We start from the raw sequence: 24,568 nt of genomic DNA on the forward strand, positions 1-24,568 counted from the left end.
TAATTTATTTCCAGACAGAGGGACCTTCTGGAGCAGCAAAGGTGAACCTCTAGGATACGCACAGTACGTGCCGAGGCAAGATCCAGGCATGCTCGAAAATCCGCCAGGACCCTCATTAGCGCACCCCTTTAACGTCAGTAAGTATAGTAAGTACTCGCAGTCCAAATTTAAATAACAACATCAATGAATTATCAAAAAAGAGAGGAATGTTAATCACTGTTGGAATTGCATATGCAACACAAAGGACAAGACAGGACAACGTCCGCAAAAATGTTGTTCCTTTCAACGCTGCAGCAGTTACTACCGATGCCAGCACTGGCTGATGTGCGAAAGTAGCCGGGTAGCGGGATAGATAAATTATAGTAGTAAGTAAGAAATAAAGAATCTCGAGTCGTTTTGGAAACAAAATCATCCAACTCGAAATGCTGTAGCGGACTCGATTTTTTGTAAGAGTAGTAGTGTAAGGGAGAGTATGGTATTGAAATAATTACATAAAATCCTACTGAGCGCTCCACATTCTTCCTTGCTACAGAAAGTTGTGAAAAGACGGTATTATAAGAGCGCAAGGAAATCCATCCAGAAGAAGACTAGTGGCACGACCCCAAGTACACTATATGTATCAAGAGGGGTGCGCATCAGAAGCACCGCATCTTTCCGCTGCACATGCAGGATGCATCCCATTCACTTTCCCCACCTGAGTCTTGGCAGATTGACCAAAGGTCTAAGAAGTCCCGATAACGACTGTTGCAAACTGCGTAGAACATGTGTATAGAACGGTGTATGAAACTCAAGAGATAGCTTAGTTCTCATCAGATTCCAAACTTGAGAAGCTTGGACCTTCGCTTTATTTGTTTTTGAAATCCTACTTGTACTCGCCTTATTTTTTTAGTAGTATATGTTATTCAGGCGAAACTGTCTTGCAGGGACACAATACCACTGCAGGCATATCTTGCGGATAGGACGCCGTATGATCACCACTCAACGATTGTTTCTACCTTTTCTTTGAATAGAATTGATTTCTTGAACATGAAAAAATATGATGTGATATATATCATGCTATATATTAGGTTGTTCGAACATAAACGAAACTTTCGACTCAAATTTTCAAACATCACAAAATTTTTTATAACAAGTCTTTATTCCAAACAATATTCTCCACAACTATCAACAACGCTTCGCCATCGATCATGCTGGTTGTAGATGCGGTCCTCAAAGAATTTGGCTGGCTGTGAGTCGAAGTATGATGCTATCCAAGATCGGACTTCGTCGATATTGTTGAACTTTTTCTCCGACAACCCGTGATGCATCGATCGAAATAGATGGTAGTCCGAAGGAGCCAAGTCCGGACTATACGGCGGATGCGGCAAAACTTTCCAGCCCAACTCTTCCATATTTTTTTCGATTTACGGACAGCTTTATTTTCATCACTCAGCTTATGAGGAACCCATTTGCCGCACCGATTTGTCTTCCCGATTGTATGTAAATGCTCGTTAATTGTCGAATTCGAACATCCGAACTCTAGGGCAAGTTTTCTTGTAGTTTGTGTCGGATCAGACTCGATCGCCTTCTTCAGTAATTCGTCGTCTACCGCTTGAGGACGACGTCGGTGTTCTTCGTCTTCTAAGCTCTCATTTCCATTTTCAAAGCGTTGAAACCATTTGTAGCATTGACTTCGCGAAATCACATCTTCAATAAAACAAAAATAAAAAAATAAATAGAAGAATAAATTAAAAAAATTTATTTTCATGAAATAAAAAAAAATATTACAGAAATCAAAAATAAACAAAAAAGAAAGTAAAATATACAGGAAAATGCCAGGAACAAAATGGAACCAAAACTGTCCAAATTGCTGTTCGAAATTCGTAAAGTTTCGAAAGTCTCGTTTATATCCGAACAACCTAATAATAACGCGCTTAATCCGTGTGCGTTTGTCTGTATGTCACCAAAATACTCCATAATGATGCAAAATTCTGCACCGTTGGGGTGCCGAACCATTGCCATGCACCTGATAGGCGAGCACTCTACTTTCCACCACTGACCAGAGATGTCTTCCCATGTATGTTGGTTTTGATAAGCCAAGTTAGTTTCTCTCATATGTTAGTGAAAGTAAATAAACTTTTATGTGAATTTAGACTTCCAAATTTGCTCTAATTTTTTTCCAAATGGTTTCCATCTCCAAATCTCCAAATGGTCCAAGGATATGTTTGTATGTATGTTGGCTTTGATAGGGAAAGTTAGTTCCTGTCATATGTTAATGAGGGTAAATAAACTTTTATGTGAATGTACACTTCCAAATTTGCAAACTATTACGTAATAACAAAAAAAAACTATTATTTCCAAATTTGCAAACTGTTACATAACAATGACCTTATACTGTCACGTGTGTGCCTCAGTCACGAAATACCAAAAAGAGACGGAGATGGGTATCATGCTGTCGGTTTGGTGCGCTGGAGCCCCAACGCGGTAAAATTGGATGAGACGGGTCCTACAGCGTCGAATTCGTGCCGCGGAGCCAGAAAGCCATAGAGTGGGGTGAGACGGGTCCTCTCGGATTGGTGCGCGGAAGCACCAACCGTAGAATGGGTTTCTATGACTCATTCGCGTATCTATTTCCAAGCATATTTCCCTGATGCTGCTAACATCCTTCCTTTAAAAAGTGAAAACACACATAGAAACGGCTGCTTAGATACAATACTGGCCAACACTCGTTCACGTGGTCTGACGTAGAATTTTATCTTCATCACTACGATGATAATATTCACCTCATTTCATGTTAGCACCTCCTTCTGTGCTAATAGTTGAGAGCGGAGGAAACTCATACCTCGAATAATGATTCCGAATTCTGGAGGTTTCAGAGAAACATAGATGTAAAATCAAGTTTGATTGTTCTCTAAACATAGTAGTGACGCGTTTAGGAAGAAAATCATGGAATCTCTCATCAATGCCTAAATTTTTGAGGAAAAAATCGAAGAAAGGGATGAAAAAAAAATTATAATTTTACAAGAAGAAGTCACTTCTGTTATTTCTTATTGATCGGTGAAGGCAAGCGAAACGAACACTACAAAAACTCTGAAGTCCGGCTTTAGCCGGACATTCAGACTGGTATATATATCATGATATATAATAACGGGCTTATTCTGTCACGTGTGTGTGTGTGAGTCACGAAATTCAAAAAGGGGGGTGCGACGGGTCCACCGGCGCCAGATACCTATACAAAGGGGTGCGACGGGTCCACCAGCGCCAGATACCTATAGAAGGGGGTGTGACGGGTCTCACGGCGTTGGATTGGTGCGCCGGCACCAGATAGCTATAACGTGGGCTGAGACGGGTCCCGCGGCATTGAAATGGTACGCAATAACTTCGCGTCAATGTCGCAAAAGATAAATGGTTAAAGCCGTTTCATAGCCGTGGCCACTGGGCGCGTTGCTTTTCACCTTCATGACTCCTCCGCGTATCTATTTCTTTCTTCGTTCGCCTCAAGTTGGTAGCGTGCCGTTCTCAGAAAGTGGAAACGCGCATGAAAACGGCTGCTTAAGTAGCAGCAGGATGTTTATGTGATCTGACGTGGAACGTTATCTTTATCAGTAGAATGATGTCTTTCACGTTATTTTATGCCAAAACATCATTCTTTGATAACCGTTTGTAGAAAACAGGAGAAAAACCCATATTTCGCAAGATACTTTTAAATATTGTCTATAATATATTGATAAGGAGTGTTTGAAGCACCATGAAATTTTTCGCATTTAGTTATAATATAAAAAAAGGAAGAAGGATTGCTGGAGATGCACAAGTCCAATTTCATAGAACTAATAACCCTAATATTAATTTTCGTTGATCAGTGAAAGCGGGCGAAGCAAACACCAGAGAAAGTCTGAAGTCCGGCTATAGCCGGACGCTCAGACTGGTAAATATATATATATATATATATATATATAAAAGGATAATGTCACTGGCGCATCAGTCCACTTGGGATGCGCCAACGCGTTTTACTGGAATTCTTAATCGTTGGGGTTTTGGAGCGCGTGTTGGCCTACACAATGACTTGCGGAGGCCAGCCGATGATCAAGTCAGTGTTTTTATCCTCCCAGACAAGTCTGGTACCAATTTATCGACCCCGGAGGGATGAAAGGCTTGGTTTGCACTAGGGCGGTTTCGAACCCTCGACGGTATGGCTACAACCTCTAACCGACTGCGCCACACCCGCCCTAAATATATATATATATATATATATATATCACTTCATATTTCTATATCATATACATCAGGGACATATATCATATCGCATATATATATATATACATATATATATATATATATATACATATATATACATATATATATATATATATATATATATATATATATATATATATATATATATATATATATGTCAGTATATCGGCGACTAACTATAGTAAGCGTTAGAAAAACTATAGTAAGCGTTAAAAAATTATAGAAGTTAAGCCAAATGTTTACTCTTAGAAAGAGATAGAAATCGTAACTATTAGAATATATATTATGAATACAGTTCGTATATAGTCTTCTCCGTAACAAAGTAACGATACTCACTCGCCATATACATATAGAGCAAACTTTGAAATGTGTCAATCAACTTGTGTCTCAAAATGCGCCTACGGCTTATACTCTCCTTTATGAACTTTATTTGCATTGCCTCCTCGAACTGTTAAACTCGTAGGGTGAGTATTTCACATAATGTTGTGTTATATAGTGGGTGTCTTTACACAAGATCAACGGAGGTAACAGTTAACATCGCACTTCGTTGCCTTCTTAATTTTCTCTTGCATTCTGTCATTTCATCATTATTCTCTCATTCTTGAAAGTATAACGCCTTTTCCAATCAAACCACAATTTTACACAATAATCAAAATCGCAAAAATAAATTAAAAATAATAAATCGTCCATTGCATGTGCTTTCGTCTAATAATTTCTTGATGTTCGAATTAAATGTAGAACGTTAAGTCCCTGAACAATTTTTCATGGACAACCTCAGGCTATGTTGGGTTCCAAAAATTGGCTTCTTTTTATTTTTTTATTTTTATTTTTATTTTATTTTTTTTGAAGAATATAATGATATATAATTTGCTCTGAAACTTCCATTTTTATGACAAGTTAAGGGCAGTTGACGGTGCCACACCGTCACTCACCGTTTTCCGAGTTCACGTATAGTACTGTAGTGCTCGAAATGAATAATGTGTTGATCATAAACACCCGATAAGCTTTAACATGAAGCATAATTTCTAATTAGAGTAATCGTAAATTACACTAAAATTTATCACCAAACAGCTATACGCGAAAAGCAACGACAAAAAAATGCATTACTTCTGTTCTACATTAATATTTAGTCTGCTACTAAGGTGAAAAAAGCTGCGTCAACTGGAAAACTTGTATTTTTTTAAAGGTGTTTCCTTCCGTAGAAATTCTCGATGTTGCATTCTGTGGTGCAGAGGAGAGGTGGAATAATATCTTTTCCCCCATCATTTTTCTTCGACCACATTCATTTACACACAAGCTTCTTACGGGTGCGGGACAAGAGGTACCCGTGAAAACCGGCTGACCGCTCATGTCCTCCCTTCAGCACCGCGCTCCTCCGCGTAATTACGGCTGCCGCTCCACCAGCTAGGCATCCTCCACGACCGTCTCAGATCACCTACACCCCGCCTCCCTATTGCTCTCTGATCAACACCGCGCGCGACGTTCGCGTCGCGATGAAGCGGTGGATAGTGCGAATTTTGAAGGAATGGGAGTGAAAAATGAATTGCCGCAGCGAATTCTGATGTACGGATATAGTAAACCAAGCGCATATTATTGGGAATAAACGATGTCATTCAGCGAATTCGTGTTCAACCTCAACTGCAGCACCTATAATAACAGTAAATTTATGCGCTAATTACTTTGTATACATTCCTTAAACTTCTTTCTACATTTTACCTTTTCAAAATTTTACTTAGATATAATGTTTATATCGAGCGTCTGTCAAGTACTTCAACACTTGCTTGTACGTTTTATACAGTTTTATAATAATAGAACTTTGTATGGTTCTTCAAACTTCTTTCAACACCGTTTTATCGCTTCATTTTTATCTAGTCTCTACATAAAATCAATACGAGAGGTTAGGTGTGTTAGTGGCGAACAGAGCGCTTTGTATTTTCGAGATATACCTTTAGGTACAGTGTATGTCTGCGAGGCATTCGCGCCTCGTTAATCGTTGGATGCCAGTTTTACCCAGCTAGACAAACAAAAAGAAATCCTTAGAAAGGGAAAAAAGGTAAAGAAGATAGCATAACACCGATCAGTGGGACATTTTTTGAAACATCTCTTGCACTCCCAGGGATGAATGAGTGTTTTTCACCTAACAAGTCGAGACAGGATAATTTCTTTTTCACTCGCATTTCTAAATAGCATGTCACTTATACAAACCTATTTCATTCTTTCCTTCTTTTATATTAACTTACAAGCACACTTTATGTAGACCTTCGAACAACATCTAATACCTTCCTTTTTGTTCGATTTTAAAAGCGCATTATAAAAGCTGTGGACGCGGCGAAAAAAAAATCGTCGTAATAGCGGTAGACACGGCGAAATGGGAGGAGAGGGCGGGGCGTCTTGAAGACGTAGCACAAGAGGAGCAATCAGGCTACTGTAGCGATTATGACGGTATCAGGAGACGCGAGGTGCAATTAACGACGCTCATTAGCCTCCGGGATACGCGGCGGCACATCATACAGGTACCTCTTGACCGTTCCCCGTTTCTTACTATAAACTTCATCTTTTATTATACCACTCCCTTATAAAATAGTTTCATCAGCTCATCCAAATAAAACAGCATGCGCCTCTTGGATGGAGCAGACGAATCCTGATGATGACCGACACGCCTGGACTTGCGCAATATCGACCCCGTACTGTCGCGACGCGACTGCTCCCAAACGGCATGAGTTCCCCATAAGCACCCTCCTCTAGATAGATTTTGTGCAGACTCTTCCAGCAATTACTCAATACCTAGTGCCACCAAATCCATGAGTTACAAGAGTAGCAATCGCAAACTGGATTCTGCCAATTATCGTAAACCTTTCTATTCTGCAGAAAAGATCACATGAAAAAAGTGAGCGAGAAAGAGAACATTCAAAGATAGCAAGAGAAGAGGCCGTAGATGTATTCGATTAGAAAATTATTGTTCTGTAAAATACTTGATTTCCACTACTTTCCGGGCTCATTCCTATCGAACAACAATTAACACAACAATTCACGAGCGCAGCAACAATTAGCTGTGATAACCCAAAAAGTCCTAATAAAAAGTTGCCTTGTATTGAGGAGAAATGTACCTCTGCAAACAGTTCTGAGCAATTACTGGAACTCATAGATTTTTCTTTGGTAATACACAATACTTTCTAGTTCAAATTTTGTTATATTCATTATTCTAGGCTTATTCGCGATTCCTTTAAAAATTAAATTAAATTATTCCTTTAAAAAAATTCTGAATATGCACTGAGCTCAGAGTTCTAAGCGAACAAATGGAGTTTGTGATCAGTACCAATACTTTGGATGAAACTTCAACAATCAACACGTCAATGTGAGCTCACCGCTCTGTTGATGAAGCGTCTTCCAGATCCAGTTAGGTAGATAGAACATTATAGCTTGAAGTGCTAAAACGACCGGAACCCACTGATAATATCCAATTTCAGCCTGAAAATACGAACGTATATATGTTGTGTTTTACACGAGGATTTTCTCTACGGTCCTAAAAACACATAAGCTCCACACTTTTGAGCGATCCTCATCATCGGCGGGGATCTCTTCATAAAATGGCACGAAGAAAGTATTTTGGATGAAGCAGTAGTCTTCAGCATACTGTTCCCATCCTCCTTTAAATTCCATAGGCATCCAACATTGAATGGGAGAACCGACATATCTAAATTATTTTTATTTTTCCTATACTCGCTTTCCAGTTGGCAATCTTCGGAACGCTTGAAACTTTTTTTTTTGAAAACTTTCAGTTTCAACTAGTCATTTAAATGAATTACGCGAGTAACATTTCTGGTAGGATGTCGTTCCACAGTCTTATATGCCTATATACTAATACGTCTAATGAATCGACAGAATACGACACATGAAGCGAAACTAAAGGTGTTAGGATCTCGAATATATATGATTAAGGGTGTAGTTCACGAGTGTGCGCGCTGTCACGCCCAATTTTCGAATTATCCAGAAAAAGGTAGCGGAAAACAGTCTTGCCGCACCGAATCCACTTGCGAGTCAACTAGTAGCGCGTCATGCTCGAGAGCAGGCGTACGTATCATGTTTCCCAGCACTCTGGAAAAACAGTGTCAGCAGCCCACTGGGTGTTCATTCGGCACACCAATTAGGAGAAATTTAGCGATCGCGCTCATAGTTGAACATCCCTAACTCCGTTTGTGGAAATCCCAACACTCCAGATTTCTCGGTATACTGTCTTTATGCGACATAATCTTCTTAACCTTACATTCTTCAATTGTGTTAATAACCTGCGTGATATGGTGGATTTCAGTAACTATCATCAGATGAGCAAACCCGGAAAAACAATAATAATACCCTGCGTAATAAAAGACCCTTTATATTGAGAACAAACACTTTAATGTCCTGAAATGAAATGAAATGAAACAGAGCAAAAAGGAACTCTCCTACAGATGGTGTCTTCCATCAGTACAATGAGGTTTACAATAATACGCACTAAAGTTTGCTGCCTCTCCCTCTCTTATGCAGATTACTTCACCCATTTGTTTCGAGATCGATCCTCTCCCATAAAGACTTCTTCACCCATTCGTTTCGGGATCGATTCCCGATTATGCACAACTTATCACTGGCCTGCAGGCTTTTGTGTCAAACCCTTTGATCACATCCCGATAGTAAGTCCCATTCAGTTCAATATAAATTGTATTCGGGTGACCGCGTAGTCGAGACTGCAATGACAATATGTAGATTAAAGGCATCACCCCACGAATCTGAGGTGGTGCAGATTTCAGGTGGAGTATTCGTATACAGGATGGGAGACTACGGAGAGAGGGGTGATTCCGTCCATTTCTTTCTAATTGCCGTAAAAAACGGCCCGGCTTCATTCGTTTTGGCGCGCCATTTTGTACAAGAGGTTCGATTGGAGCGCGCCAGTCTTTGCGGCGCCGCATCTTCCGGGCCGTTTTTTACGGCAATTAGCAAGAAATGGACGGAATCACCTCCCTCTCCGTAGTCTCCCATCCCGTATACGAATACTCCACCTGAAATCTGCACCACCTTAAATTCGTGGGGTGATGCCTTTAAACTGACTTGAATTCGCTGCAAAGCTGAAAATGACTACTGCACAACTTCTCGGCAAAGTTCAAGGTTACTACACCGGCATTTTGACCCAGAACTTAGACGTTAACTTAGAAGATATGGAAAGCAGGAAAGAAAATGTATAAAACTAAGTCTCATTCATCACCATGATGCGATAGCCGGAGCCGATGCTCCGACCCCCTTCTTTTGGACGGTTGACTAAGCGCTCCTCATCACTTCACTCCTCACGCTCATCACAAGGCATCACCTCACGAATTTGAGGTGGTATGGATTTCAGGTGGAGTATTCGTATATGGGGCCGTAGATTAAGGAGAGGAGGGTAATTCCGTCCATTTCTTCTTAATTTCCGTAAAAAACGGGCCGGAAGATACGACTTCGAGCGTTTTGGCGTGCTATTTTCCACAACGAGTTCGACTGATGCGCCATCGTGTGCGCACCCCGCATCTTCCGGGCCTTTTTACGCCCGGAAGATGCGGAGTTTTTTTTTTACGCGAATTAGCAAGAGATGTACGAAATCACCCACTTCTCCATTATCTACGATCCCGTATACGAATGCTCCACCTGAAATCCGTACCACCCCAGATTCGTGGGGTGATGCCTTTAAGCTGCACCCCATGAACAAGACCCCCTTCACCTGAGGAGGATCCGACTACTGCCTATTGCACCTATCTCTCTGTGTGTGCCTGGATCGCCTCGATTAGCTGTGACCTATATAATGTAGGATAGATCACCCTACGGCTTTCACAGTTCGTAGAAGCATCGCAAATAAAGTTTGTGAAGGTGAGTATAAGCCTCAGACCTACCTCGATTTTAAGGCAAGTGAGCATCGTTACTTAATTCGCGGTTTGTTAGAAAACTAAATAAGAGATATATTTATGATACCAGCCCGAACGTTCGGCTAAAGCCGGACTTCAGGCTTATTTTGGTGTTCGCTTTGCTCGCCTTCACCGATCAGTAAGAAATAACAGCAGCGACATTTTCAAAAATTAGAATTGTTTTTTTCTAGCAACGCTTTCCTCAATTTTCTTGCCCGAAAATTTAAACATTAATGAAAGATTTTATGATTTTTCTCTAAACGTGTCGGTTCTACATTTGGAGAACAATAGAACTTGATTTAACATCTAAGTTCCTCTCGAATCTTCACAATTTGAAACATTATTGGAAGTATGAGTTTCCTCCGTCCTCAGCTATTAGCAAAGAACGAAGTGCTAACATGAATTGGCGTGAATATCACTATCGTAGTGATAAAAATAACGTTCTACGTCAGATCGCGTAAACTATTGGCTACTGTGTGTTGTATTTGATCAGCCATTCGCACGTGCTCCGTTTCCTCTTTTTGAAGAAAGGATGTTAGCAGCTTCACGAGACATGCTGGGAAATAGATATGCGAAGGGCCCATAGAAACCCATTCTACTGCATTGGGACTCCCGCGCACCATTCCAACCTCGTTGGACACATCCCACCCCATTTTACAGCTATCTGGCTCCGGGGCACGAATTCGACGCCATAGTACCCGTCTCACCCAATTTTATCGCCTTGAGGGTCCAGCGCACCAAACCGACGCCAAAATATTCCCTATTCCTCTTTTTGGAATTTCCTGACTGAGACACACACATACTCAGACGCACACCCGTGACTGAATAAGCTCGTTATTATATAGCATGATAGTTTGCAAATCTGCAAGTATAAATTCACATAAAAGTTTATTTACTCTTACTAACATATGAGAGAAACTAACTTGCCTTATCAGAGCCAACATACATAGCCACACAACTTTAGACAATGGTAAAAAGGTAGAGTGCTCACCTATCAGGTGCATGGCGATGGTTCGGCACCTCACCGCTGCGGAGTTTTGCGTCATTATGGGGTATTTTCGTGACACACACACACACACAAAAAAAAAAAAAAAAAAAAAAAAAAAAAAAAAAAAAAAAAAAAAAAAAAAAAAAAAAAAAAAAAAAAAAAAAAAAAAAAAAAAAAAAAAAAAAAAAAAAAAAAAAAAAAAAAAAAAACCACACACACACACACACACACACACACACACACACACACACACACACACACACACACACACACACACACACACACACACACACACACACACACACACACACACACACACACACACACACACACACACGCGCGCGCGCGGACTAAGCGCGTTATTATATAGCATGATACACTCTAATAGTTACGATTCTGTTTTTAACGAGTAGAAAGCTGGCTTCATGTTTTATATATATATATATATATATATATATATATATATATATATATATATATATATATATATATGTACCAGCCAGTCCCTCCACAACGGTTTACTGCCTCATAGTGGCGCCGAGGTAACTCTGGGCGTCGAACTGCGATGCACTGCGGAGGTTCGTCCTCCGGCAGGGTCTCCTAAGCTGAGAAGGAGTTCGACACTTCCGACATTCCGACTTCTCGGAAGCCTAGCTAAGAGTAAACCACTGCTAAGATTCACCACCGCCTTGGCAAAATGTCGCAAGGTGGCTCCCTGATCCATATAGGTTGGGCCTGTGGTGAAAGCTAAGATCGCCGTGGCATGGCTACTTAGCGTGGGGAAAAGTCTTTTTGCCACTCCAGAAAATTCACTGCCTCAGTACCCTGCGCACTGGGCCCAGCCATCTCAGACGTCGAGCGGTATGGCGACCGATGAGAGGCGATCAAAACCCCAGATTGCTCGCACGCACGACACGCCATAGAGACTGTCTCAGACTTGTTTGGAAGGATAAAAACACTGACTTGACACATCGGCTAGCCACCGCAAGTCATTGTATAGGCAGTTACACGTTCGTAAACCTCAAACGATTCTGAATTGAAATGAACGTGGAGACTCATCCCAAGCGGATTGATCAACGCCAGAAACTATCCTATATCATCAACTACTACTCACCAGCATCCGCAGCTAATGAATACGAATTGAACGCCTTTTATGCGGAGCTGGAGGAAGTGATCCGAAACGAGAAGTACTTCTACAAGTTCGTTGTCAAAACTAGGAAGGGCTACAGAAAAAGAATGCAGTATCGAAAGATTTGGACTAGGAGACCGGAATGAAAATGGCAATCGTCTCGCCGGGCTGTTGTCCGCAGCTCGCCTCTTTCATGGGAACTCTCTTTTCATGAAGAAAGAACGTCATCAGTGAATATGGGATTCACCTAAATGCGTGACTCGTGCAGAGATCGACCACATGCTCGCCAACCGGAGGTGGTGTCTACTTCACGTCTCAGTAGTACCATCCTTTTGTAGTGGTTCTGATCACCGTCTCCTTCGTGCGAAAATAGAACTAAGCCACAGGATGGAAAACAACATCTGCTATCGGCAACGAAGGAGAAAAGAAGACGTCTACGGCGTACTCGAGGACTCCTTGTCCCAAGGTGACTGGCAGATCGAAGAGGACCCAAACGTGGACTACGAGCCTGTGCTGAGTGTGCCTCGAAGCCGCGCACGACAAAGTTTCGAAGACCACCAAGGAATTGTTGGAAAGAAGAATGATGTTGAGGCTTGATCCGAATGCATCGCACATTGAGCGGTTAGCAGCAAACAGTAGCTGCAGAAAAGCGTTGCAGGAGGATCTTTTGAAATACAGGCAGAACAAAATTCTGGAAACAGCACAAAGAAGAACGAGTCTAAAGAAGTGCCGCAGGGATCTCCGCGAATATAATATTCCGCTAGCAGCCTTGCTGAGCGACGGGACTCGCAAGTACGAGTCGCTATCAAGAGCATGAAACCAGGCACAGCCCCCGGACCTGATTTTATATCAGCAGACTTTCTTCGGGCTAGTGGCCATCCACTTCATGTAATCTTAGCAGCGCACATGACATCCTACCTTCAGAAAGAAAGAATCCCAGACCAGTGGAAGACCTCGCGAACCGTTCTTATCCATAAGAAAGGTGACCGAGAGGACCTTCGGAACTACCGTCCGATATGCCTGCTGAGCGTGTTGCACAAAGTATCCACCAAGATCATCCTCACGCGCATATCTAGGGCGCTGGATGAAGCCCAGTCTCAAGAACAAGCTGGATTCCGTCAGTGGTTCAGCCGTTTGGATCACATCCAGACCGTGTCGAGGGTCATAGAGGTTCCCCGGAAATATCGCCTGTCCCTTGCCCTAACCTTCGTCGACTATGAGAAAGCCTTCGACAGCATAGAAACGAATAAAAAAAGAAACGAAACGCAGTACTGCCAGCTCTGGTCGATCAAGGTGTGGACGCGTCGTATGTGAGGATATTAGCCAATTGCTACGATCGATGCACGAATAGGATACAGCTTTTCCGCCGCCCTCTCACCATATTCATTGGAACGTTGGAACGTTTTTCAGAGAAGAACGTTTGTCCTAAAAAAACAGTTACTTCGCTGTTTTTCCCACCTTCTAGTCTTTCTGAAAGCCGCTCTGGATACCTTGTGATGTGCGGGGTGCACATCACGAGGTACCCAGAGCGTGAATGAATTCGCGATGAAGCGTGAAAACTCACATTGTGATGAATGAATTCATTCATCACAATGTGAATTTTTCGTGATAGTTGAATCGCTTGAGAATTAATATAAAGAGGACTCCCTTACATGTCTCTTATCACAGTGTTCTCTTAAGCACCCGAAAATGTACATGAAATTGAAATAAAATTTAATCAACTGCAATCAACTGCTGATAAAGAAACCTTCAGCTGCACCAGACACTTCATTTGCCATACTCGTAACGAATGGAACAGGGAGTATATATCAAATATCCTGTATGTTAACTGCATAATTTAAGAGCTGCACTGACGAAAGATCCCAGCGCATGAGGACACACTGTTCAAGCTCAACAATGATCCTATCATCATGCCTACAGTGGCAACCAATATGTATCTGGGATCTGGTAGTTTTCGATTCCTTGCGATATTTGTTGACAGGATGAATTTGTAACAAAAAAAAATACTTGTCACATGGTGTGTAGTGACTTAAAAAAGAAATAATATGAGTAGTATAAACGTACTGTTTAGCAGAAACCATTATAGCAAAGAAAGTGAGGAGAGTGGACGTAATGAAATAATTGAGTCGATCGACGGGATCGTCAAAAGTTTGAGGCTTAAACCAATTCCATATTGCATTATCAAGAAATGGAATGCCGAGCATTCTGAAAATGAAAATGAAAAATGGTCGATTAACAAATCTGGACATAAATTGTGAATAGAGTAACGCAAATAAAACTGAATGAAGTGGTGATTTGAAGTAAGATTTAAAGTAACTCACAACAGAAGAGCAAGGAAGTGAAATAAGGAACAATCTTTTTGGTTTGTAAAAACTCGTAATAGATACAATTTGTTGATACAAGATCATGTTTCTCATGCGAGGTGAGGAAAAAGGCATCTAATAGAATGAATCTCCAATGAAGTGGTACATTTATAGTCGGGTCAAAACGACATGAATCACGAGTATAGCTGCGGTGCATTTGCGTACGCGCTCGAAACGGCCCGGTGGAGGCAGCAGTTGGAAACGAGTTCGCACCGTCGTAAGCTGCAGCGGGTGGTGGCGCCAGCAAGGGTTTCACCACGCTTCTAGCCGCTACGCTCCACCGAAGCGCCTCGAAAGAAGCGGCGTACGCCCTTCATGTCGTTTTGACTCTACTATAGTTGAGTTCCGGCATCTGGACCATGTTCCGGGGCTACCTCGCGGGGCGGCGCGGCGCCCCCATCTCGGCCGGGCAATAGTGGGGCTGGAGCGCGCAGTTGTCGCATGTGTAGATGAGAACGCCACCGCTACTCTTCAAGTGTGGTGTTAGCAGAGGGATGATAAAGAACTTTACTATTATTATCATTGATATTATTATTATTACCCATTAAGTATTCACAGAATGATGTCCACTAAACACTGTGTGCGCTTACAATCGTTTTTGTTTCGTTTTCGTTACTTTTCGCTTGCATCGCCAGGACACATCGGAACCCACGCACTAAATGAAGCTCGTGCCTTCTTATGTTTCCTGAATCCACTGTATGGGAAGAATGTTCTTCCGCAATCCTCACAATAAAAATATTCCGCATGAATGTTTTGCATATGTTCGTACAGAGGTTTCGCAGTAGGAAAGGTCCTTTTCTCCAGATACTGCAAGGGGCAGAGGTGTGCATGGCGGAGCAGAGTGAAGAATGTCATGTAGTGAAGTAAAGGGAGGAAGAAGAGGTGAAAAAAGACGTTCCACTATTACCCAAAAAAAAATGAAGAAAGAGAGGATAACAGCAGCACACCATTTAATTTTCCGCCAGCAAAGGGAAAAGAAAGAGGACGTCTGCTATAGCGTACAGCTGAGATAGAACAGTAATCACTCTGAGGGAGGAACAGTTCCCTTGCATACGACTAACATGTGACCTTCCAGAACATTCTACCGCAGCATTCATTCTAAACGGGCTTATATACAACTGGGATGACCTACTAGAACATCCTCCGACATCCTCATATCTTTGTCCTCATATACATATGCGACAGTTGCGCGCTCCAGTCCCACTATTGCCCGGCTGAGCTAGGGGTGCCATCTAAATCTACTTCAACGGCTGCGCGGGCGGTCGCGTCGCGGCGCGCTGGCCCGCTGCCACTTCTGCCGAATCGGGGGCCTTTCACAAGCGTGGAGGCCTTTAGCGTTAAAAGGCACTCGTAGCTATTCGACCTGAAGTAAATAGGTGAAGGTGATAACTTCACCTTCGATGCACCTATTTCATTGCCTATTCTAGGTTTAAATGTCTGCTAACTAAGGTAAGTTATTTCTAGATATATATGTTCTATGTTGTGACTTCTCTCTCATATAAGTAGTCTTTATTTCTTGACATGTGCTAGCGTGAAGTTGTTTTTGGCAAGAACGTTAATGATTCATGGCGTCTACAACTCACGGCTTGCACAACCCTATCTGTTAACACATTCTTTATGTAGTTGAAAATTGGGTTTCTTTTACGAGTTGTAGCCATATGTCCCACAGATTTCCAATTATGCTTATCTCTCCCCTTTAGGGACTGCATTCCTTACTCTCCTTTTTCGTTGTGGAAATCATTCCATTTCTCCTCTGAATTGCCCAGTGTTGCTTTTCAGATAGTCGCTTTCAATTATTGACTAGTCGAAGGTACGGTTTTCGGAGAGAATACTGCTCTGCTGGGATAGTGATTTGGAACCGTTCGAAGTAATGATTTCGCGAAACTCATAGTGATTTTTGTGTATTACAACGCTTCGTCAACCTCCATCACGTCCATATTTCTTTTCCTCCATCTGCTTTGCCTTATACTTTATTTTGGGTATTATAGGAGTGTCAACTTGTTAAATGCATGGTTATCGCTACTGAAAGTCTCTTTATTTCGGGTCGTGCAATTCAAAGTCCTATCTTCCGCAATTCAATAATTAAAAGCGATTATTTGAAAATTAGTTCAGCGCAGTTTAAAGGAGAAATAGAATGATTTCAGCAACGAAGAAGGAGAGTAAGGAGGAATACAATCTCTAAAGGGGAGAGATATCATCAGTGGAAACGTGTGGCAATCCTCTGGCAACAATTCCTAAAAGAAACTCAATTTTCAACTACATAAAGAACGCGTTAACAGAGAGGATTGTGCCAGCCGTGAGTTGTAAAAGCCACGAATCATTAACGTTCCTGCCAAAACAACTCCATGCTACCACATGTCAAGAAATAAAGACTACTTAAATGAGAGAGAAGTCACAACATAGAACATATATATCTAGAAATAACTTACCTTAGTTAGCAGACATTTAAACCTAGAATAGGCAATGAAATAGGTGCATCGAAGGTGAAGTTATCACCTTCACCTATTTACTTCAGGTCGAATAGCTACGAGTGCCTTTTAACGCTAAAGGCCTCCACGCTTGTGAAAGGCCCCCGATTCGGCAGAAGTGGCAGCGGGCCAGCGCGCCGCGACGCGACCGCCCGCGCAGCCGTTTAAGTAGATTTAGATGAGACCCTGAGCTAGGAGCGAGGTAGCTCCGGAACATGGTCCAGGTACCGGCGGTCCCACTATAGTTGCACGAGCGTTCGCGCTGGAGCAACGTGGTTTTTGACAGGTGCGACTGCTTGCAAGCGGTCTGCTTGGCAATTTGCCATGTCCTGCCATGTGACGTCATTCAAATAGATACGGGCCAGAGTTTTTTTTTTTGCTTTCATTCTTTTTGGTTTTCTCCCTGATTTCGTACTTTATGTTTCTTTCTCCGTATTTTTATTATGTTTGTCTTTGTTATATGGATCTATATCGTATCTGTATTGTTTCAATTTATTGTATTGGTTTTGTTCATGTTTTTCTTTTGAAATTTGGTTCAAAATTATATTTAGTTTAACTTCAATATTCGTTTTTGTTTTTAATGGAGGGAAGATTGGGGAAGAAACAGTAAAACACATTAACATAGGAATAAATACAATTTTGAACCAAATTTCAGAAGCAGATACTACAAGATAAAAGGAAACATAGCAAATATAACAAAAAAAAGAAAGGTAAAACACGAAAAAACCAAAAAATGAAAACAAAAGAAGTTGCCAGTATCGATCTTGATGACGTCACTCGGCAAAATCTGGCAAATTGCAGAGCGGACCGCTCGCACGCTGTCTGCGAGCGGTCAAAAAAAGCCCCGTTCCAGCGTGACCGCTCGTGCAACTACACCCTGCACCCTGTCATTTTTACCCTAGTTTATGTACATTTCTCACGAGGAAGTCATCGTTCGTAGCCATACCAAATAATTATTAAGTGATCGCATTCAAGTGGTAATTAAATTACCACTGTTTTTCTTTACGGATACATTCTCTATGAAGTTAGAGAATATCACCGCAGGAAAGAGAATATCGCCACCGAAGATCCTTGTCCAAGGAATGGAGACGATCCAATGTCAAAGAAGGACGGGCACAAGGCAAAAGATTAATAGGTGAGAAATTTGGAGAAATTAGGCACAAAACTTGGCTATCTGGTACAAAACGTGGTACATCGCAGAAGAAAAAGATGATTACAAAGACGGCACAGGATAAGAGAAAAATGCAACGCCAATCATACATATATCAGAAGATTTACGTACAAGTACATTCACGCTGGCACGGGAGAAAGGCAGTGTCCGTCGACCTCATGCGTATGGCTGACCTTCTCCACGATCAATGGCATGGTACGGATGCGGGTCACTGTGCTCCGCCCACCATTTGTCGGCTTTTGAGGGCCCCTTCCCCGGAACCCACTGAGAAGTCTGTGCTCAATAATCCCTCTTCTCTCATACAAGGCGGAGTTTGGAACCGTAATGTCATCGGTGGGGACGTCTACATTGCTTTGAGATATGCTAAGAGACATGATCTGCACATTCACGAACTACCATAGGAGTGTGCCCGACTTTTGGTTGGTTAGTATCATCATTTGCTTTGTCATGCTATGAAAAGGCGAGTAAATACCAGCTGATTTGCTATACTGGTCAGATGACAAACCAGATTCATCGCAAATGACACAGACAACGAGTTTCCAAATTTTTCACTCAGCGCAAGGTAGATCAGCTACATCTAGCACCAGGTTGAGGTAGTGCAATGTGCGTGACCAATAGAATCTCTTCTTTCTGAGATTTATAGGTCCCTTGTTTTGACTACTTCACTTCTGAAGTTCACATGGAGCAATAGCTCACTTTCTCTTCTTAGCCTTTGAGGTGATTCGCTACCCTCAATCTGGCCATGCACATTCTCGCTGGAAAGGAAGCAAAAGAGAGCACCATCGATTATTTAACTCAGCCTTTCATAATAACTAACCAGTGTAGTGTGTATCAAATTTTTCCAACTGTATAGCCCAACTAATTCTAGCTTTTTCTTACGACTTCCGCACAGCAAATATGCAAAATGATTATGTTTTGCCATGAGAAATTAATCAATGGGTCCTTGATCTGCCTCTTAGCAAACAATAGACCGATAAAGAGAGTTCAGGTAAACATTACGGCTGGGATCAAACTTGACGGCAGTTGAAGGGGCAAGTTACGCGTAGGAGTCGAAAAATTGATCATCACTAGCTTGATGTTTCCTCAACTCTTTAGCAACCATAACAGAAGAGCTTGAGCGGTTAAAAGAAAAAAAGAAAATGAAGAGTTGGGAAGGTAGAGTGAAGTTGATTAGAGTTCCAACGGTAGTGACGAACAATGGAACTTGGCAAGCATAAACAATAAAGAGTTCAACGAAATTTATGTCTTAGGATCGGGTTTTAGGATAATGACGGTGTCAGCAAAATCTGTCGAGAGCGGAGTGAACGAAATGACATTGGAGTCCCCCAGTGAACGCATCTTCGATGTGTGCTCGACACTCAAGTAACCGGGCTGGATCAAAGGAACAAATACAGCGTACACTTATCTCGACATGCACTCATTTCAGATTGATTAAAAGCAATGAATTCCAGGAATCTCAGCGACAGAATGTGATTGCTAACATAAGTAGCAAAAACTCAGTGGTTCTCATCAAGGGTACATCTTTTGTGGTCATTCTACTTAAATCAACGTTTGTTGCTGAGTTTAGCCCAGTCTGTAGCCAGAACCGGCAGCTGGTTAATATACTATATATACACTACACTACATACATACACTTCAAAAGGAGCTGCTTTTTGAAACTAACTGGACATGCAATACTTTGCATGAACATTGAAAAGGCAACGTTGATTGACGCTGTCTTTCCAATGTTCCCATTTAACGCGCCGTCGGCCCCCGCTTTTACCTTGTCATTAACTGGGAATTTTTGAGCAACTTAAGCATCAGTAAATTGTCTCTTTGAGACTTACCGAAAAAAACCGGCATATCGTTCAGATAAGAGCAAAATGCCGCCGGATATTTGCAAACAGCAACAACTGCAAACCATACCAGTAATGTAATCGAAGTCGAGGTCGTAGTATAGTCAAAAAAGTCCTCAAGGAACCAAACTTTCATATTTTGTTAGAACATCAAAATGAAATGTTGGACGCAACCATACGAAACTGTCGATATTTTTATTTTTCGCCCATTTGTACGATTGCTGCGAGGAATGACGTTGTCAGAACAGCCAATAAAATCGCGTTTAGGCACACGTATATCTGTAAAACTTTTAGTGAATATGTGTATGTGAGGAGGCGGACTTCTTTCGCAAACTACCACAGCGCAAACTTCGAAAATCCTTCCTTTCAGTCCTTTTATTTCATTTCTTCTCTACTTTGCTCTCTGTCAATCTCTAGAACAGAGTTCATATTGAAGGAATCTGATCAGTACTCTCAAAACAAAACACATAATGCACTTCAGCTTGTGAACTTGGTTTTCTCAGGGTGAAGTTTCTTGCTCTCTTATAGCACCTTTTTTCATAAATTACCGTAGCAAGAAAGAATACGGAACTTTTGGATAGATTCTATGGAATCGTTTCAACACAGTACTCCTTAATTTGCAAGAAATTGAGTTCCCCACAGCGTTTTGAGTTGAATAATATCGTTCTTCCCAGGTATTATCGCACCTCGGTCAGGACTGGTCTACTGCACCTTTGGCAATCACTACTGTAGCGTTGGAAGGGCAACATTACGTGTACGTTGCGTATTTATGTTTAGAACAACTTACGAATTCATCGTTAAAAAGTATTGTACAATAAAATTGGAGTTTAAAAGTAATCGAATTATATACGAAGATGAAGTCGTGAACGACTTATGATATGATCTCTCCAGTCCAGCTGTCAGGTGATAAAATGAGATTTGAACTGTTTTGTTTTTTGTGTTGTATATGCATCTCCAACAATAATCATCACTCCCTTTCTTTATCATTCAATAGGACGTTTGTTTAGGACTTCAATTTAACTACAATAATTCAGTAAAACTAGCTACCCAGCTACCATTAATAAATTCAACATAGGAGGATGAACAGTCGCCATGTTGAGAGTGTTGATAAGTCCAATATTTCTATTCTTTATACATGTCTCCAATATTTGGAGAAGATTAGTTCATAAGTTGTTTGAACATAAATATGCGATATCGACCTAATGTTCCTTTCCATGGGTGCAATGTACCAGCACTGGCTGTGCTGCGAAAATAACTGCGCCGCGAAGTCTTACAGAAAGTAAATGTTTTGAAATCACAAAACATGTTTTGTGTTCAAAACTCGAATCGTTTTGAAAACGACACCATTCAATTCGAAATGTTGTGGCAAACTCAATTTTTTGTAAGTTTACTTATATATTTGTGAAGAGTTTGTAGTGAGTTTGTGTTGTTTCTGGATAAGATATTGCCAAAAATTCCACCTCCTTTGCTACGAATTCATGAAAAGGCGGTACCATAAGAGAGCGAGAAAGCCATCCAGTGAAAAATTAGCTTTACAAGGGGAACACATTATGTGTTTGAAGAGTTCTGCCGTGATTCATTCAATTTGAACTCTTTTCTATAGATTAAGAGGTAGCAGAGTAAAGAGAAAATATGAAGAAAAGATGAAAGATGGGATTCTCGTAGCTTGCGCTGCGGTAATGTGCGAAAAAAGTTCGTCTCTCCACCCACACACAATTAAAATTGCACAAAACTCAGATATAAAAGATAAATTGCACGGCGTTGATCGATTCCTATGGGGGTGCGATTACGCGGTCGACTTCAACACAGACTTCGTTTGAGGTTTATGAACGCTCTTGCAGCCTTACAATTGGGCGGGCTGGCCGATCTGCCAAGTGCCAGTGCGTTTATCCATTCGGACAAGTCTGGTACCAGTTTATCGACCCGAAGGGATGAAAGGCTTGGTTTGCATTAGGGCGGATTCGAATCTTAGCTACAGTGGAACCTCTTACTGACTGCGCTACACCGCCCCTAAAACTCAGATATAGTTGTGCTTAAATACGACTTGACTGCCTATTTTGACAATTTTTCTCCTTGCAACAAAGGTTCAAATTAAGGACAAACTGCAATTTTACACTATAATCAAAATCGCAGAAATGAGCAAAAAAAAAAAACAGTAAATCAACAATTTTATGAGGTTGTCTTGAACAAATTTTTTTTGTTGACGTTATGATTAAGTATGAAAGTTGAGTCTTCGTATACTCTTCCAACTATAACTTCAGACTATGTTAGGTTGCAATCATTGCCTTCTCCACGAAATGTCACCCTTCAATGAATCCTTAAGAGAGAAACCTAATTATACAGAAATTTGCTTTCTTTGATTGAGCCGGGCACGAGGTTGCTGTAATACTTTATTCGTGGATAACGCATCGGCAATATCGCCTTCTCCAGAGCCTGAAAAGATGAAATCGAACGTAAATTATCCGATCAAACGCCCTATCCACCCAAAAAACATATACAGAATTTGCTCCGGAATTCCCATTTCTTTTTGAGGAATTAAGAACGAGCGAACCGTCGCTTTTTCAATGTTAATGCATAGTATGTACCATAGATGGCTCATTGTATGTACGTAGATCGGAAAGCATTGTTGTCAGTCCTTGTTCTCACAACCAGTTCCATCATGCCGAATATTCCGAGATGTTAGCTAGATGTATATCTACTCAAACATTCGAACGATCCGAATGCTTCGTTAAAGATTGAACGTTTCGAATCTTATAAAAATATTCGGAGTTTTAGCGCTCATTTTTCTCAGATGTTCGGACAAAAATATGTTAAAGTATTCATGTAAGAATTGGATTAGAATTTGATACCTTGAACAGGCATGCCCTCCTCTGAACATCACTGGGCTATTGGCATCCTTACTTGGTCTTGTACCATGCGGGTAATGGTAAAGAGGGTCTCGCGAGATTATTCGCAAATGCCTAAAGGAAATAACGTGTTCAGTGGGTATGCCTTGGGATACGCAAACATACCTCGACATAGCCACGCTCCAGTCGTTCATGAAGAAGACGGCAACCTTCTTACATGCTCCTCTGGCCACAGAGATGCAAATAATTACGCAGTTAAAAGGAAACCAGTCTGAACGTCCGGCTTAAGCCGGACTTCAGACTTTTTGTAGTATTCGCTTCGCTCGCCTTCACCGATAAAAAAGAAACAACAGTAGTGACTTCTTTTGTAAAATAATAATTATTTTTAATCAATCCTTTCCTCGATTTTTTTCTTCAAAAATTTAAGCATAGACGAGAGATTTCATGATTTTCTTTCTAAACGCGTCAGTACTGTACTAGAAGAACAATCAAAATTGATTTTAAATCTATGTTTCTCTGAAACCTCCACAATTTGAAAACATTATTCGAAGTATGAAATTCCTCCGCTCTCAACTATTAGCAGCGAATGACGTGCGTGATTAAAGGCATCACCCCACGAATCTGAGGTGGTGCAGATTTCAGGTGGAGTATTCGTATACGGGATGGGAGACTACGGAGAGGGAGGTGATTCCGTCCATTTCTTGCTAATTGCCGTAAAAAACGGCCAGGAAGATGCGGCGCGGCACAAGACTGGCGCGCTCCAATCGAACCTCTTGTACAAAATGGTGCGCCAAAACGAATGAAGCCGTATCTTCAGGGCCGTTTTTTACGGCAATTAGGAAGAAATGGACGGAATCACCCTCCTCTCCGTAGTCTCCCATCCTTTATACGAATACTCCACCTGAAATCTGCACCATCTCAGATTCGTGGGATGATGCCTTTAACATGAAATGAAGTGAATATTATCATCGTAGTGATGAAGATAAAACTCTTCGTCAGACCAAGTGAACATGTGTTGGCTAGTATTGTATCTAAGCAGCCGTTTGTATGTGTGTTTCCACTTTTTGAAGAAAGGATGTTAGCAGCATCAGGGAAATATGTTTGGAAATAGATACGCGAATGAGTCATAGAGACCCATCCTACTGTTGGGGCTCCAGCGTACCAAACCGACGCCATGATACCCGTCTCCGTCTCTTTTTGGTATTTCGTGACTGAGACACACACGTGACAGAATAAGCCCGTTATTATGTAGTTGATATATTGATAGTTTGCGAATTTGGAAGTGTACATTCCATAAAAGTTTATTTATCCTCATTAACATATGACATAAACAAATCTGGCGTATCAAAGTCAACATACTTTATAGCATATCCTTGGACAATAGTGGGAAGGTAGAGTGCTCGCCTATCAGGTGGATGGCCATGGTTAGGGACCGCAACGGTGCGCAGTTTTGCATCAGTATGGAGTATTTTTGTGACACACACACACACACACACACACACACACACACACACACACACACACACACACACACACACACACACACACACACACACACACACACACACACACACAAACACACACACACACACACACACACACACGGACTAAGCGCGTTATCATATAGCA

General features: G+C 41.4%; 2 protein-coding genes across 3 annotated transcripts in view; one reads left to right on the top strand and one right to left on the bottom strand.

The window, feature by feature from the left end:
• The window catches only part of RB195_025095 (uncharacterized protein), a gene marked incomplete at both ends in the record, with an annotated part of 31,428 nt that extends 8,295 nt beyond the window's left edge, over positions 1 to 23,133 (bottom strand). The window contains 5 exons of one of the 2 annotated variants that reach the window (XM_064213103.1): positions 7,599 to 7,701; positions 7,780 to 7,927; positions 14,321 to 14,461; positions 22,943 to 23,053; positions 23,105 to 23,133. In XM_064213103.1, the coding sequence (XP_064068984.1) occupies positions 7,599 to 7,701; positions 7,780 to 7,927; positions 14,321 to 14,461; positions 22,943 to 23,053; positions 23,105 to 23,133 (532 nt within the window). Of the gene's footprint in view, positions 1 to 7,598; positions 7,702 to 7,779; positions 7,928 to 14,320; positions 14,462 to 18,369; positions 18,378 to 22,942; positions 23,054 to 23,104 lie in introns of those variants that run through there. The other variant, XM_064213104.1, reaches the window with a different exon arrangement.
• On the top strand, positions 18,107 to 19,624 carry RB195_025096 (uncharacterized protein; the record flags this gene model as incomplete). Its single annotated transcript, XM_064213105.1, has 2 exons — positions 18,107 to 18,222; positions 19,522 to 19,624. 2 exons carry the CDS (start codon positions 18,107 to 18,109, stop codon positions 19,622 to 19,624), a joined length of 219 nt encoding a protein of 72 aa, XP_064068986.1.
• Positions 23,134 to 24,568: the final 1,435 nt, after the last annotated feature.

This window comes from Necator americanus, chromosome X (assembly GCF_031761385.1).
Source record: "Necator americanus strain Aroian chromosome X, whole genome shotgun sequence".
Taxonomy (NCBI): Eukaryota; Metazoa; Nematoda; class Chromadorea; order Rhabditida; family Ancylostomatidae; genus Necator; species Necator americanus.